This window comes from Sciurus carolinensis, chromosome 2, assembly GCF_902686445.1.
Source record: "Sciurus carolinensis chromosome 2, mSciCar1.2, whole genome shotgun sequence".
Taxonomy (NCBI): domain Eukaryota; kingdom Metazoa; phylum Chordata; class Mammalia; order Rodentia; family Sciuridae; genus Sciurus; species Sciurus carolinensis.
In genome coordinates this window covers 12,341,891-12,357,929 of record NC_062214.1, presented here as the reverse complement: position 1 = coordinate 12,357,929, position 16,039 = coordinate 12,341,891, and the positions used below count along the sequence as shown (strand labels likewise).

General features: G+C 61.6%; 1 protein-coding gene across 5 annotated transcripts in view; it reads right to left on the bottom strand.

Annotated features, from left to right (window-relative positions):
* Window positions 1-16,039, bottom strand: part of Sulf2 (sulfatase 2) — an 83,715-nt gene that overhangs the window by 1,079 nt on the left and 66,597 nt on the right. For all 5 annotated transcript variants that reach the window (XM_047534522.1, XM_047534511.1, XM_047534502.1 and 2 more), the window contains exons 8-20: window positions 13,274-13,402; window positions 12,085-12,141; window positions 11,588-11,714; window positions 10,531-10,723; window positions 5,494-5,725; window positions 5,308-5,404; window positions 4,606-4,700; window positions 3,763-3,819; window positions 3,133-3,302; window positions 2,756-2,898; window positions 1,543-1,666; window positions 890-923; window positions 604-657 (exon numbers count right to left, since the gene is read on the bottom strand). In XM_047534522.1, the coding sequence (XP_047390478.1) occupies window positions 604-657; window positions 890-923; window positions 1,543-1,666; window positions 2,756-2,898; window positions 3,133-3,302; window positions 3,763-3,819; window positions 4,606-4,700; window positions 5,308-5,404; window positions 5,494-5,725; window positions 10,531-10,723; window positions 11,588-11,714; window positions 12,085-12,141; window positions 13,274-13,402 (1,512 nt within the window). The remainder of the gene's footprint in view (window positions 1-603; window positions 658-889; window positions 924-1,542; window positions 1,667-2,755; window positions 2,899-3,132; window positions 3,303-3,762; window positions 3,820-4,605; window positions 4,701-5,307; window positions 5,405-5,493; window positions 5,726-10,530; window positions 10,724-11,587; window positions 11,715-12,084; window positions 12,142-13,273; window positions 13,403-16,039) is intronic.

Below are 16,039 nucleotides of genomic sequence, written 5' to 3'. Positions count from 1 at the left end.
AATGGCAGCTCACCAGGTTTACACAGGTCGGAAACTTAATATTAAATTCGCTGCCAGTGTTTAAAATGAATTCTCACACACATCTGCATTTTTTGATTTCCTCAGTGAATGCTATCTGACAAGCTATACCCCACCTGTCTATGGAACAAGCTAGCTGCTCCCTTTAGCTTGAGGTGGACTTTCCAGGTTGCCCATGGTCTCTGCATAGACTGCCAGCTTCACTTGGCCCTGGAGGGACAGTTCATAGGCTGGCTCATTTAACGAGGCCACCCTTCTGCTGACTTGCACCATTTACTGCTGTTGCAGCCGCAGCCTTCAAGATGCCTGGCAGTTGTAACGTCTAAATGCTTCTCAACCTCGAAGTCATAGCTCACGTTTACTAAGCACAGCTCGTTACAGAGCAAAGTGTATGGACAAGGTATTAACCTAAAAATGAAGTTATGTACAGGTTATCTCACAGGAAGGGCTAACACTGCGGTTTCCCCTCTCATGGGAACTGGGGGATGATAGGGGGGTGAAAAGGACAGGCATGCATGGAGAACAGCCTGGCAGAGGACGCAAGCGAGAGTCGGAGCTCTGCTTGTGAACTGTTCCTCAACTCACAGCGACTTGGAAGAAGGTCTCTTCATTTCTGGCCATTTTCGACGCTGAAACTGCCTGTGTTTTCAAGTGTCAAAAAGAGAATGAGTGTTAACCATCACCAAGAAAGAAAGTCATCCCCAAAGAACTAACAAAGAAGGTCTCTGGTGAAACCTATCACTGGTGGGTGATCCAGGCTCCCAGTAGACCAGGAAAGGGCACGTTCTCCAGGTGCAACCCACAGACATGAGACCGGGACAGGGGTCAACGTGGGGGAACTGTCCTCAAGCTCAGTAACAAAACGGAATACCTGTATTGCTCATAGCTTCCTCCATCTTTAAGTCCTAAATGAGGGAGAAATCAATCAAAAAGGAACAGACAGTTTAGGACAGAATGGTATGAACAGTGACAAACTATAATTGTCTTCTATGGAAAAAAAACCCCACCACCCAAAAAACCACCTTGGGCTCTTTGCCATTACCCAAGATGCGGGGGGTGCTCCCTAGTGCAGTGGAGCAGACTAGGAATGGTAAGGCGAGCTTCCCTAAGTCTAGGTGGCCTGCAGGTTGCCTGTCCCCTGGCGTCACAGTGCCGGCTGCAGGGTGTTCCTCCCCTCAGCACTGCCCTCGGACGTGTGGGGCAGGCAGGCGGGCGAGGGCGTGAGTGCCCGTTAGAGAGGCCTGGCAGCCAGGGCACTTGATGGTGAGTGAATGAACAGAAGGACGAAGGTGGACAGAGCATCGTGTTCCTGGAGGGGGTCAAGGTGCCCGTCTCCCTGGAAGCAGAGTTCATCTGAAATGAACTGCTGCCTGCCGTGGGTAGGAAGTTCCTGCCACCTTCCAGATGTCTGCAGATGACACCGCCCCCAGTGCCTGGTGACTCTGGGCTCACCTGTGGGCAGACCTCCTGATTCTTCCTGTGGTCACCCTGCACGCTGCAGGCCTGGCACTGGGGCCTACTCACCCAGGTCCACGTTTCGGGTCCGGGGGTTACACTGCTTGTGACCTTTGCAGCTCCTCAGCTCCATGAGCTGCACGTGGAGCTGGTTGAGGACGTCCCTGTCCAGCGTGTTCACGGCATTCATCAGCTGGGCGGGAGGAGGGCAGGGGTCGCAGGTGAGCCCAGGCACCCCCGCCTCCCTCCTCTTCTCCCAACTGGGGCCCTTTTCCGGGCAGGCTGGGAGTAGAAGGTGCTGTGGGGTGGTGTCCTGCTCACCCCAGAGTTTACAAGAGCCAGGTGGTGCTTTAGCTTCTGTCCCCACCAGGTCTTTTTTTTTTTTTTTGGGTGCTGGGGATGGAACCTAGGGCCTTGTGCGTGCAAGGCAAGCACTCTACCAGCTGAGCTACCTCCCAGCCCCACCAGGTCTTAATGAGATCAGAGTCTCATGGGGACAGAAGCCGTGTCTACTCGGTGTTGAACTTCTGGAGTCCCTGTCAGGAAGCTCACTGCGCTAGGAAAGCAGCCCTCCACGCCTGGCTTTGTCGGCAGCCTTTCGTCACAGTCCCTCAGTTCCTCTTGACCAGGAAGTGGTCATTTGGTGAAGGTGGCTAGGTGGGTGGGTCCTGGCCAGTCTGGGAGTACCAGTGAGCAGCTAGCTTCTTATGCTCTCCCGCCCCGGGGCTGCACCTGTCTGAGGAGGCCGGCAGCCGCACGGCGATCCGATGCAGCAGCTGAGCAGCTAACTAAGGACCAAGAGGTCCTAAGGAGTTATTTCAGGCTTATCTTAACAGGGTGGTGGGGACAGTATGAGGGCCACGCCACAACAGCGCTGGAGCCGAGGCGCCACATGTCCCAGGTACCAGGCCTTGTGCTCATGTTTGTCTTGTGTGTGACTCGGGGGCACTTCGGTCAGGTGTGTGTCTAGGTGACTGAAAATACAAAGCCTGGAGCAGAACACTGGCACAGGGTACGTGTGACTGCATGGTGCCCACAGGCCTGGGTTGATGGTTCCAGGAGTCCCGTGAGGCCTCTGGCATCAACGTGCGCCCGAGGTCGGGGGAAGAAGCTACCCTGTGTCACGGATACAGAGTGAGACGCTGCGTCCCCACGCTCAGTGGCTTCAGAGGTCATTCTTCTCTCTCAGGGGCTCAGTGGGACCTGGAAGTGTGTGAGGGGCCTAACTGGCAGTCCTGTGTGTGCCCGGCGCCTCCGCTCCTGCAGCTGGGGGTGGCTGTACCTGGTAAGGGTCTGTGTTGAGGTCGAAGTACTCCAGGAAGCCCGTTGCAAATTCACAGAAGAGGAAGTTGTGGGTCTCGTTGATGGTCCTCAGGCACCAGTACGTGTTGTTGTTGGCACTGGTGCAGGCGCAGAAGGGCCCCACTGCAAGGGAAGCGCGCCTTGAGCGCGCCCAGCCCAGGGAGGACGCCCACTACCTGCCTCTCCCGTCAAGGGCCCCGCCCCGGGCCCCAAAGCAGGTCTCGGGCCAAGCGGCAGCCTGGGGCACGGTGGACCCTGATGCTGGGCGCCTGTCTCCGAGGGACCTGCAGGGTCTGGCAGAGCTTGCGCTGGTGGGTCGCCTGCCCCGGCTGCCCGTGCCCGCCCCGGCCTGCTCACGTGTCCAGAGAGGCGCCGTCTGCCAGTGCTGGTTGTCGTGGGTGAAGCACGTGAGGCCCGGCATGCTGCACGTGTCGTTGTTCTGCAGTCGCTTGAGCAGCTTGCGGAGCTTCTTCTTGCGCTTCTGCTCCCGCAGCAGCCACACCTTGTCCTTCTCCTGTAGACCCTTCCTAGGGGCATGGAGGGCGGGACACTGTGGGCCTCCGAGGGAGCAGAGACCATGCGCCTCTGCTCGTCCTGTCCACCCGGGCTGGGCCGAGCCTCCTCCAACAAAGGCGTGGGCGCGGCCATCGTGGCCCCAGTCCCCCCGCTGGTCCAGGGCAGAGCTGGGACCAGAACCCTGGGCTCCTCTCCCGTGGCCCCCTCCAGCTCCCCAGGTGAGCTGCAGAGGTGGGAGGGGTCAGGTGGCTCCCGGGACTCCCGTTCACAGCCAGCCCCTCCATCTGGGTCCTGACTCCCTTCCCCCAGGTGGGGGGCTTCCCTGGTTCCATCTAGCCCCAAGGGGGTGTCCAGTGTGGTTGGGAGGCAGACCTCTCCATGGACCCCAAAGGCCTCCCAGGGAAAGCCGGGGCTTCCCTTGTGTGGTTTCCAGGAGGCCGGCCCCTCCCGGCCTCCCATCGCAGCCCTCACCTGGAAGGATGCAGGCTGGAGCCCTTGTGCCTGAGGCGGCCTCGGTGCTCGGCGTGGCTGCAGCAGACCCAGACTTCAGGAGCTTGCAGGGAGGCCCTGGCAGGCGTCCGCTGAATTCCTGGGCTCCCACACGTCACTGTTCCACTCTGCCCCCTGCCCCGCCCACCCCTGGGCTGGTGGTAGGAAGCTGCGGCCTGTCCCGAGGGCGGCAGCCCCCTGCCTGGCTGGGCGCCCTGGCGGAAGGCCATGCGGGTGGGGTGCGCATGATCCGGCCGAGACCGGCAGCTGGGCCTGGCTCAGGGTGGTGCCACCCTTGGCCTCTGGGGGCTGGCTCCCTACCTCGTGGGGGTGGGGGCTGGCATGGGGACCTGAGCTCTGTAATTTCTGGGCAGCAGCACAGATGGTGTGGCCATGCTGTCCAGTCGCCACTGGCTACACGGGGCTGCTGCTTTTCAAATTGGGTACATTCATAAATTCCAGCACCTTTCAAGCTTTCGGGAGTCTAGGCAGGGCCTGCGCCCTCACTGTGGGCGCCTGCTCTGGGGGTCAGTTCCTGGGCCGGGGGCTCCTGGGCTGGACCTGGAGTAGGCGGCCACTGCTCGTCCTGCCTGAAGCCGGCTCTACGTGGCAAGCACTGCCTCTTGCTAACATTACATAAACGGCCTCGGCCTGGCCCCTGGGGGAGGCTTCCTGTGCCCAGGTGGCTGAAAATGGAGATGGGAGATTATCACCGATTCCCCAGGTGGGGGGTGGGGAGAACGTACAGGTGGGGAAAAAGCGAAAGGCATCAGTAATGAGGGGCTACGTCCCCAGGAAGACGAGGGTCCTCTGCTGCCGCCTCACCTGATTTTGTGGCAATCACATTCTTCTGGGCGCTTTTTCTTCAGGTGACCTCGGACTTCCCTCAGGTTCTTAATTTTGTTCTGCAGGGTTTCGATCTGCGGGAGGGAGCAGGGAGGGTGGGCTGGGGAGAAGGGCGTGACCCAGCCTGCCTTGTTGCCTGTGTCCTGGACCATACAGCACAGGCCGACCTGCGTTTGTGGGTGCTGAGGGAGTCTCCCCTTTAGCAGGCCCCAGCAAGGGACCGGGTGTCATTTTTTGAGCCCGTAGAAGAACCAGCTGAACTCAGGCAGGGTGGCGCAATCCCAGTGGCTCTGGAGGCTGAGGCAGGAGGATCTGAATGCAAAGCCAGCCAGCCTTGGCAATTTAGCGAGACCCTAGGCAACTTAGACCCCATCTCTAAATTAAATAAAAAAGGGGGGTGGGGCTGGGGATGTGGCCCAGTGGTTGAGTGCCCCTCGGTTCGATCCCTGGCACAAAGCAAAAGAGCGGCAGCTGAGCCCACTGGGGTGGGATCACGTCCCCCAGCCATTCAGGGGCATCGGGGCTGAGCTGGCCTCTGCAGATGGCTTGCTGCAAGGCAGCTGTCCACTGGGTCTCAGGGCTGATGCCCTGTCCCTGGGTTGTGGGCTCTGTGGGGACCTCTCCTGCCTCTCTGGCCCCCTCGGGCTGCCAAGCCATGGTGCCCTCTCCTGCTTCGCTCACCTCGTGGTCTATGTGCAGCTTGTGGTCTTTCCAGGCCTGCAGGGACTTGTACAGGGCCAGGTCGCACTGGACCGTGTCGTTCTCCAGGATGTAGCACCTGCTCGAGAGATGGGGTCACGTGTAGCCCTGAGGGGCAGAAGGGGACCACCACCTTGCCCGTTCACCCCCGCCTGGCTGGACTCTCACCGATGGGTCACTTTAATGGGGGTGGGAGCAGAGTAGTCTGGAAGGCCTCCAGTGCCACTGAAACCCCCGCCGTCCTTGTCATCCTGGTCCTCCAGGGCCCCTGGCCAGTGCCGCTTGGTGAGGTTGCGGGGCTGGGGGGCCGTGTCCTCCAGGCCCACGTGGTACACCTCGCCATCCACCTCAACGGCCACGGAGCGGACGGCGCGGTTACGGGCGTAGCTGGCCTTGTACTCTGTGGGTATCAAGAGGGAGACTGGAAATCCTGGCCAGGCCCCCTGGGCAGCGGGTCCTCTGTCAGGACAGGGCTGGGGTCCCAGGCATGAGGCATGTGTTGCCTGAGGCTTGTGGGAAGCAGGTCCTCAGTCCCAAGCCCTGGAGCGGGAAGGGCCCGCGTGGAGGAAGTTCCGAGAGCTGTGCGTGGATCAGGGTGCACAGAGCGCCACGGCCAAGCAAGGAGGGCTAGCTGCGAGGGTCGCGCTAGCGGTGGCCTGGATGAAGGTCAAGCATTATGCCAAGAGGACCAGGCCAGACACAAAGGGCCGTCACCATCTCTAAAGGCAGGAAGTCGGCCCGGGGAGTGCATGGGCAGTGCCTGTGGGTGGGTGCGGCGTGGCCTGCTGGGGTGGTGGGTGATGGAAAGGTCTGGAACTTGGGAGAGGTGGGACAGCACTGTGCTAAAATGCTTCCGAGCAGTGAAGTGCCATTGTCTTCAGTGAACTGCGACTCAAAAGGAAGTGGGGGTAGGCATGTGACTGGGGGGCCTCCGCCTGTGGGCAGAGCGCCTTTCTCCGCGCTAAGAACTGGGGGCGGCCAGGCCACATCAGACCCCGGCCATCTTGGATCTTGTATGTGATTTACAAGTTTGATCAGCGGGGCTGTGGCTGTGGCTCAGAGGTGGAGCGCTTGCCTGGCATGTGTGAGGCCCTGTGTTCGATTCTCAGCACTGCATATTAACAAATGAACAAAATGAAGGTCCATCAACATCTTAAAAAAGAAAGTGGTGAAGGTCAGGTAGGAGTCTATTTCTAGCTTCAGAAAAGAAAAGAGGAGACGGGCCCACAGTGCGCAGGGTCAGTGCGGGCAGGCGGGCAGGACCCCCGTCGCGGGCAGTGCGTTCTGCACGCTGCCGCAGCGCCCAGGCCCCCGTCTGGCCAGACCTGCGCCGAGGTGCCTGCGCCCTGTCCAGAGAGTGGAAAAGAAGGGCCCAGAACCAGCTGTGGCCCAAGCGCCCACTAGATGGCAGCGACGGATCGCCAGCCGGAGTGGCCGGGTGGCCTTGCTGAGCAGGGGCGGGCCGGCCTCCCTCCCGCGGCCGCAGCTTCAGGATCCGTCTGGCTGCTCGCACTCTTGGGGAACCCTCAGCTGCCTCCTATCCGACTCACAAGTGCCAAAGGATCCTTAGGGGTCCCTGAGAAGCTAGTCCCCTTCTGTGAGGCCTTGGTCCTTGTCTGGCCCCGGTGGCTCTCTCCTTTCTCCCTGAAGCCACGACCCCTGCTCTCCCCCGTGCTGAGCAGGCCTACCAGCTGCTTTCTGCTCCTTCCGTCTCACCTGGCTCAGGAGTTAGCTGCTCTGCATCTTCCCACTGTGTCTCCCAGATATAAGCCCAAGGGTCCCCAAGCCACCAGCACAGCCCTATACCTGGTAAATATGATTTCATTCTGTTCTCATTTATGTCAGTACGACGGCAGAGTTGAGCAACTGAGATAGAGACAGGCCATTAGTCACCCTCCAGCTCTTTATAGAGGGTTCCCGTCCTGAGTGACCCTTTTCCAGCACAGAAGCCACGCCCTCTGTTCACCTCTGTTTGGATCCCAGTGGATGGGATGGGACTTCCTAACCCCATGGACAGGAGCCTAGACTCTGGGATCAGACGGCTCAAGTGACTGACCACAGCCCAGTCACTTCACTTCTAAGCAGCTACCTTCTCACGAGGTGTCATCTTACGGGCTGAGGGGTTGGCATAACAACACTGGCAAATTCCTCAGTGCCTGTGGACTGGTACTGACCAGCTCCTCCAGGGGCCAGGGACTTGGCATTCATAACGTCCTTGCCCAAAGTAAAAACCGTGCTTATCCCTCCCGAGGGCCCCACGCCTGCGGCTGGGACCCATGAGGTCTTTCTGACCGCAGGACTTTTGTACTTCACCTTCCCCAGACCTCGAGGGCTTGCTCTGTGCTCACTTACGTGTCAGTTGGCCACCCATCCTGGACCTGCTGCCTCGGTCCACCTGGTCACTCCACTGCTGCCTTTCCTTCATGCCTAAGTGACCTTCGTTGTCAACTTGCTTCAATCTTTTTTTGGTGCCAGGGATTGGACTCGGGGACACTTGACCACTGACTGAGCCACATCCCCAGCCCTAGTTTGTATTTTATTTAGAGCTGGGGTCTTAACTAAGTTACTTAGTGCCTGGCTCTTAACTCCTGATGCTCCTGCCTCAGCCTCCCGAGCTGCTGGGATCACGGGCCTGTGCCGCTGCGCCCGGCCACCTCGCTTAGATCTCGTCTCGTCAGCAGCCCTCTGGTTCGACACAGGAGGGCTTGCAGGTCTGTTGGAAGTGAACAGATGCCGGCCTCCTGGGCCCATCCCAGGCAGCTCACCTCCTCCCGGTACTGGTGTCTCCCGGTCCTGGACCCGCTGCTGGCTCTGCCTGGCCTCTGGTACCGTAACTGCAGTTCCGGGGGACCAGGGCTTCTCAGCCTTGGCACTGTTAACTGCTGCAGGGCATCTGGTTGGTTAGGCATATCCCTAGCCTCTACCCCTAGGCCCAGGTGTGCTCCCAACTGTGACCTCCACAAATGTCTCCAGGCCTTGTCAAGTGTCTCCTGGGGGACCAGGTGCCTCCAGTTGGGCGGGCTCTATGCCGGCTGCTCAGAAAGGAGGGACACTATCTTGTGGTGGACCCTCGCAGAGGGGAGAATGCTGGGCTAGAGTCCCCCCAGATCAGCCATGTGTTCTGTCTCCCATCCATCAAAAGGGGAGCTCGCCCCCGTGCTGTTCAAGGGGCTGTGACGTTCCACTGCCCTGGGGGGGCTTGGTCCCATGGTGAACCGAGTCTCAGCTCTTTAGCTGCATTTTTCTTTCCTCTGAGCATTAACAGGCAGGGCTGGGAGCTTGATTGAGCTGAGGTCCTGTATTATTCAGGGGTTGTTGTTTACTGTCACATACTGAAGCCACTAGATGCTGCATAATTAAATCTGGAAGCGTCATATTTAGTTGAAAATCAAAATAGCTCAGTAGTTACTCACTGGCTTGTGAGGAAACATAACCAGACACATCCACTGGGCAGCCCCGAGGCAGGACGGGTCCTACGAGACAGCGCAGCTGCTCCACGCTGCTGCGGACAGTCTGGGGAGCCCGGGAGGTGGCCGCTGTGCCTGCCTCTGGATGCTGGTCTCTAATGGGCCACAGTGCTGTATCCTGGCCTTGAAAAGGGATTCTGACAACTCTGCAGTGTGGACAGCCCTTGTGCTAAGTGACAAGAGATAGTTCCAAAAAGGCTAGTGCCTTGTGATTCCCCTGCTGTGTGGCCCCCAGTCAGCCAGGCACCCAGAGGAAAGCCAGCCCGAGGGTGGCTGCCGGGGACGCCGCAGGGGTGGCAGGTGGTGTTCACCGGGCACACAGTTCAGTTGTGCAAAACAAAAAGTCCCGAGCAGGGTTGTGCGGGAGCGTGGGCGCGCGCGACGCTCCTGAGCGTGTGTGAAGTGCGGTGTGAACTTTATGTGCATTTTGCTATGATTCATAAGAAACAAACAAATCTCCAGGCCTGGCTGTCCTCGAGTCGGGGGGTCAGAGATGGGCTGCGTGGGAGACGGCCTGGCCCTGGAGGGGACGCGTGCAGCCAGCTGACCAGGTGCCTGGGGGCCCTCCGCTCGCTCTCAAAGCAGTTTCTTTCCCCCGAAAGGCAGGCAGATCTTCCCCGTATTTTATGAGGGGACATGAGCTGCAGGGTGGGGACGAGCCCCCTGCACTGTGTCTCTGCTCCTTGGCTCTCTGGCTGCCAGGTCCACCCTGGCCCCTGGGGAGCGAGGTGTGAAGGCCCAGCAGCTTCGTAGCTGGACGGGCTGCCCCTGGCTTGCCTTGGGTTCAGTCTCATCATTCACGATACTTAATGCCCCGTGAAGTCACCACAACTGGAATCAGCAATGAGCAAAAACGAACCCACTGTCTGGAGAAGGCACGGGGTTAATTAGGTTCCTGTGAGCCTCTGGTCAGTGTTTTCGTCAGGTGACCAACACAGGACCTTGCTGGCCTGTGCGTCACTGTGAAGACGCCTGTTCCGCCCACGTTGCTGGCCCGTGAAGGCCAAACTCGCCCCAGTCCTACCTGAGGGACGCTCCTCTACCCATGTTTTCTCCATGAGTCGGGCTTCTCCTGCTTAGTGACCCTAGCCAGCACTCCAGCACCGTCCTCGGGGACATTTAAACTGCAGTTGCCCCAGTGGCACAAAACGTGAAGTGCCTGCACCGTCGGAGGCGAGGACAGGGTCCGCTTGCCAGGCAGGCAGGGACTGTGCAGGGCTCCAGCCGCGGCTGCGAGCGAGGGTCGGGCAGCTCTCCCGCCCCGCGCGTCCTTGGCGGTGCCTGGAGACTGACTGGAGCCACAGGTGGATGGAGGGCGGGTGAGTCTGGTGTATCACTGGCCCTGTGGCTGCCCCCCAGGTCACTTCCAGAGCCCAGCCGCTTCCTCTTGGGACATGGCGGCCTGGCCCTCACCACCCTGGCTGCCCTCAGTTCTGGCCAGGCTACACTTCTCCTGCCGCTGACAGCCAAGTGACACAGCAGCGGGACACAAATGTGACCCTGTCTCCCCTGCCCAGAACCCTCCAGAACAGGGGCTCCTGCCTTCAGTACCCACAGGGCTCCGGACAGCCGTGCTCTCTGCCGCCCTGTCGGCTCTTCCCAGCGTGCTGTGCCCCGGGTCTCACCCCTGCTGTCCCGCTAGGAGGGGCTCCCGAGGGGTCTAGGACACTCGGCACCGGCCGGGGTCCGAGGCACCGAGGCACCGTCTACGCGGGCCCCGGGGCTCTGCTCCACTTACTCTTCTTGAAGAACTTTGTCCTGCGTCCCGCCAGGCCCAGCTTGTAGTCCCCGCTGTCGCAGGCGCAGGCCTCGCTGCCCTGCCGGTAGTACTTGGGCACCAGGTTGGAGAGGGCGCCGCCGCCGGGCCGCACAGGGCCTTTGCACTTGTGCAGCTTCAGCCTCCCTGCTGCGTCCTCCACGCACTGCCACTTCTGCGGACACGGCGGGGCTCGGGTGCCAGGGCCTCAGCCGCCCTGCTCACCCAGCCCACCTCTCCCGACAGTGGCCTGCCCGGGGACCGCCCTACCCCTCCCCGCCCAGGCGTGACCTTGCCCTGCCGCCTGCACCATGCTGCAGCCACCCTCGGCCCCCAGCAAGACGCCGCTGCCTGTCGCTCACGGGGCAGCGCAGCACCCTTTATAGAGGGCAAGTTGGATCAGGCCACTCCGCCAAGCTCCCCACCCTGGACTGCGCCCCCTGCATCCCGGCAGCCCCCACCTGCTGGCCCGGGCGCCCTGCCCTCTGTGGGGACACTTTCTCCAGCAATTCCTGCTGGTGTGGTTGGAGCGTTTCCCTCCTCAGGCCCCTGCTCTGGGGTCACTTCGCGGCCTCCAGAGTCCACCTCAGCCTCCCAAGCCTTGAGAAATCCCAGGCTGGGCTCCCCGGAAGTCGGTCGGTTGCCGTTTCTGAATGGGACCAGCCTCCTTGATGTTTCCCCTGCGGTTCATTCACCTTCTTAACCTTGGTTTTTTAAGGAGGCCATTTCAAGGCTCCTATAAACGGACACCCAGCCACCGAGAGGATACCACAGCGAGCACTCCTGTGGCTGCCTGCTGGGACCGTGGTGCCAGTGGCCTTGGCGAGTAGCAGTTGAGGTCACACCGGCACCCGTGGGGACGCTGTTCTTCTGACTTGGGTCAGAGCCCCGGCACAGGACTGCCCTCCTCAAGCCTCCCAGTGCCAGCTGACAGCGCCTGGAGACCTCGCTTTGGGGGCCGGCCTCCCTGGCTCAGAGGCCCACGCGGTCCCAGGCTGCACATGGTGGGCAGGGCGGGCAGGGGCGGCCTGCTGCTCACCTGCCCCAGCTGCTCGCAGGCCGTCTGGTACTCGGCACGCTGACACAGGTCCTTCACGCGCTGATACTTGGGCAGGAAGTTCTCCTGGGCCTCCACCTTGCCGCTCTCCCGCTTGTGAAGCAGTTTACTGTGGGGACACAGGTTGGCGTCAGCTGGAGCACCCTGGGGGTGTCTGCCTGCCCGAGTGGCAGCCTGACTCAGCTCTGGGTCGCCCTTGCCGTGGGGGATGACCAGAGCTGCTAATTTTTAAGAGACTCAAGCAACTGGAACTACATAAGAAATCCCCCCTCAGTGCAGCTGGCGGTTGACTAAGGACGGAGACGCCTCTTCTAGGCCGCACACGGTCCCAGGCACGTGCCGCAGCCTCCAGCGCAGCGTGTCCGGGGGTTTGGACAGAGTGGCGAGTCACCAGCAGGCCTAAGAACCACACCCTTGTCCCTGCCGTGAGGTGCGGGGTGCGGGGGCTTCTGGGCCGGCCTCCCCGCCCCAGCACTCACCCTCTCTCCACCAGGAAGGAGTCCCGCCAGACCCTCACCTTCTTTTTCAGGTGAAACCTGGAAAAAGAACACACTCCAGCTTCTTACCAGCCGGACCTCCGTGACCGCCCGTTCCTCCACAGCCAGCCCAGACCCCGGACTGGACAGGGCAAATGGCCCAGCCGGGCAGAGCTGCTGTTTCCCCATGACGCAGGTCTGCAGGGACATCCCGGGTCAAGATGACATGCAGCTGGCCATGCACCATGCCTTGGGTCCCCGCAGGTCCAGCTCTCCCCTGCCAGGTGGTCTGGACTGCAGGCTAATTACATTGTTGGTGGGGGATGTTCTTCACTCCATTTGAGACAGACCTTTCCATTTCCTGGATGGGTACACTGAGGCTCAGAGATGACGCGTCTATCCTGCATCTTGACCCCTAGGTGTCTTGGCTTCCAGGCCACTGTCCCCACTCCAGGCATGTCCCTCTTCTGCCCTTACAGCTGACTCGGCTCATAGTCAGAAGGAGGGGGCTGAGTGGAAGTGGTTCCCCGGGCAGCCAGATGCAGCCTGACCACGCCCCTCGGGGCTGGACCCACTGGGAGGTCACCCAGGAAGCCCAAGGTCAAAACAAAGCCTCCAGGCCAGTAACCCAGCGGCAGTTCCAGTGCTGGCCGCGAGAGGTCGGGCCCGCCCTCCTTCCCTGCCTGGCCTGCTGGGGCCCACCACTGTTCCCTGTTGCCTCCCAGGAGGCTGGGAACACGTTCCCCCTCACGCCATCTGTCCTCACGCCACAGAGCGTGGCACCCAAGAGCCTGCATTCCAGGAGTTGCATCCAGACTTGTTGACAAGTCAGCCTCCTGGGCTTCAAATTCCCAGACGGCAAAACGGGGGTGAAGCCTGGCAGGGTTACACTGAGGGCCAGAATGTACCACCCCTGCAAAGGGCTCGGCAGAGGCTGGTCCGCGGCAGGCGCTCAGCACCGACCCGTGACGCCGCCGCTGCTGTCTTCAAGCTTTGTGTGACCTTAGTTCTGAGGGTCCCGAGCTCCAGGAGGGAAGATGGAATCCGGGACAAGACCAGCCTCTCCCTCAGCAGGTCAGTGGTCAGCATGGGGGGCCCTGGAGCCCCAGCTCCTGACCGGATGCTCCCAGACCCACGTGGTGGGCCCCGAGCTCGTGCAGGCTGGGGAGCCCGGCGACTCTGCCGCCCTCACCGATTCACTGGCCGCTCTGTGTCCAGCAGTTTGAGGATAGATTTCCCATCCATGTCCGTGGGGATGTCCAGGCCAGCGATATCCAGGATGGTGGGGGCCAGGTCAATGTTGAGGACGATGTGGGGGTTCCTGGGGGACAGGGAGAGTGGGGACTCACCATCTGGACACTGGTGACCCGCCTCGTGTGGGAGGGGCTGGGGGTGGAGGGTTGAGGCATTTGTGCTGCTTAACCCTTCATGTCTCCCCAGATTCTGCTGGACCCCCATCCTCTGTGCAGCCCCTTACCTCTGTGCCTCCTGACCCAGCAGGGCACCCTCCCTGCACCCCAAAGCCGGCCTCTCGCTTTAGGAGGCACCCCAGAGCCCGGGTCCTCCCCGGGCCTCCAGGCAGACACGGCCCCAGCGGCTCTCCGCGCTGGTTCTCATGGCCAGGCAGCCCCTGGGGCCAGGAGGGCGCTTCCTCCAGGGTCTGTGACCCTGCCCCTCGCCTGTAGGTCTTGGCCCAACTGTTACTCAGGAGGCCTGCCACAGACCCCGTGGCCCGGGGCCCCAACCCTGGCTCTCAGCTCAGCGATGCCCACTCGCGTGGCCCAGCCTGGACCTGCGGCTGACCAGCGCGGGCGTTCAGCTGTCCAGCAGCCTGGCTCGCGTCTCCCAGGCCTGCTCGGAGGAAGCGGGACGCCACGGCTCTGCCCCCAGCAGGGACCCCTCGTGCCGGGCTGCGGGGGTGGCGCCGTCTGCACCCGTCCATCCCCATGAGCGGGGAGGTGGACATGAGCCTGAGACCGTGCTCAGTGGCACCTGGGCATGAGCCTGGGCAGAGGCCCCGTGGGGTGCCGGGCAGCACAGGGGTTGCTTTAAGCAGCTGTGCTGGGGCCCCCGGTCTGCAGCAGACGCCCGGTGCAAGCCACTTGCCGGGGCCCTACTGAGAATCCAGGTCGCCACGTGCCCGCCATTTCTCCGCCTCCTGTTTCCACCCGCGGGGGTCCTACCCTGGGGTAGGTGGCTTCGGGGCTGCGCCCAGGACGCCTTCTCCCTCCCCAGCCTGGCTCCCTGCAGACCGGGGGCAGGTCTGGAGCCTGGGGCTGCAGTCACCCGCCCCCTCCGCTCCCCAGCCCTGTGCTGGGTGAGCTCTGGACAGGTGGCCAAGCCTGTCGGGGGTCTGGCAGTGAGGCCCAGGAAGTGGCTGGGGTCACCAGGGGGGCCTGCAGGCCCTGGGGAGGCATCACACCTTCAGCTGGCAGGGAGGGAGCTGGCAACGGCTGTGGCCACAGGTGGCAGATATGCCAGTCACCAGGAGCTGGACGGGGCTGAGCAGGACACGGTCCTGCTCCCTGGGCGGGGTGGGAAGGGCCTTTCCACGTCAGCACCCACGCCGTGCGCTCCCTCCCACCCTGTTCAGACTCTCCTGCTTGATGTGCTTGGCCTGGTTGCCCAAGGCCATCTACCACCTGTGGTCGCAGTGACGGGTTCAGGACCATGGCCCTAGTCAGGCCATGAGAGCCACCCTTGGGGCCTCTGTGCAAACCACTGCTGGGTTTGCCAGTCCAGCAGCTTGCAGTCTGGAGCTTCTGCCCCCGCCACCAGGAGACAGGCCTGCCCGGGGATAAAGCCAGCTCAGGAAGCAGGGCCAAAAGACGGCGGTGGGATCTTCCTGAGGGCGTCGTAGGATAGCTGGATCCAGCCGGGCCTGAAGCCACAGCTACCCCGGGGCTGGCCAGTTCCTTTCCTTACTGCATTCCTTTTATCTTATTTTGCTTTGCCCAGTTTGAAAGTCATTTCTGTTTGTAACCAAAGGAGCCCTGGCTGACACACGGTGTGTCCTCAGCCCCAGGCGAGGCTACGTGGGGTGTGCTCTAGAGCCCTTAGTGGATCAAGTTCACCGTTACAGGGGCAGCTGGCGGTTCTGAGAGCCTTGGGGGTGGTGCTGGGAAGGAGACTGGCTTGGGCTCCCAGCTCCGTCCTTGGCTGCCGTGTGAACTCCACACCAAGCTCCCTGCGCCCATGTCCCCAGTCGGAACTCGGGTAGCCAGAGCCCCGCGTCACAGGGAGGCTGTCGGGCTTAGTGCAGCGTCTGAAGCCTCGGCAGCACCTAAGCTGGAGCCATGATGATGGCCATGTGATGGGGACACTGAGAGGCAAGACGGGAGGAGACGGGGAGGCCGGTGTGCGTGGGACCTGAACTCATGGCCCGCCGCCTGGAATTTCCACCCAGGGCCAGGGCGGCGTCTGGAGTCCCCTGCAGCCCTGCCCTGTGCCCCTCCAGGGGCGTCCTGCAGCCGCGGGGTCAGAGTGAAAGGGAGCCTTTCAAACGCCTGTCCAGCTTGGTCTCCAGAATACCCAGAGGATCCTGGAGGCTGCCGCGGTTGCCACCAGCCTCTCTACAACCTGTGCCTGGCACAGCGCCCTTGCTGCCGGGTTGGCCATGTCCAAGGCTAAGCCTGGAAGAAGGGCTGCCGAGGGCTGCCCCTTGTGGTCCTCGCCGAGGGCTCGCCGAGGGACGGGAGGGGAGCAGAGTCGCTTTGTGCTGCTGGCTCAGCGATCTCTGCTGAGATCTGGGGTTCCTTCCCGGGAGCCACGGGAACAATGGCTGCCCCGCCTGCCTGGAAATCTCAGCGCCCTTCCCCGGCTGGTGACACATCCCCCGACACCTGTCCCTGGCATTTCCTGGCACGCAGCCTGACCACAGAAAAATCTGTTTTCACAGGTGCCAAAGCTCCTGGCTGCTGCTTCCTTGTCAGAGGCTATAAAATGCATCAGAATCCAC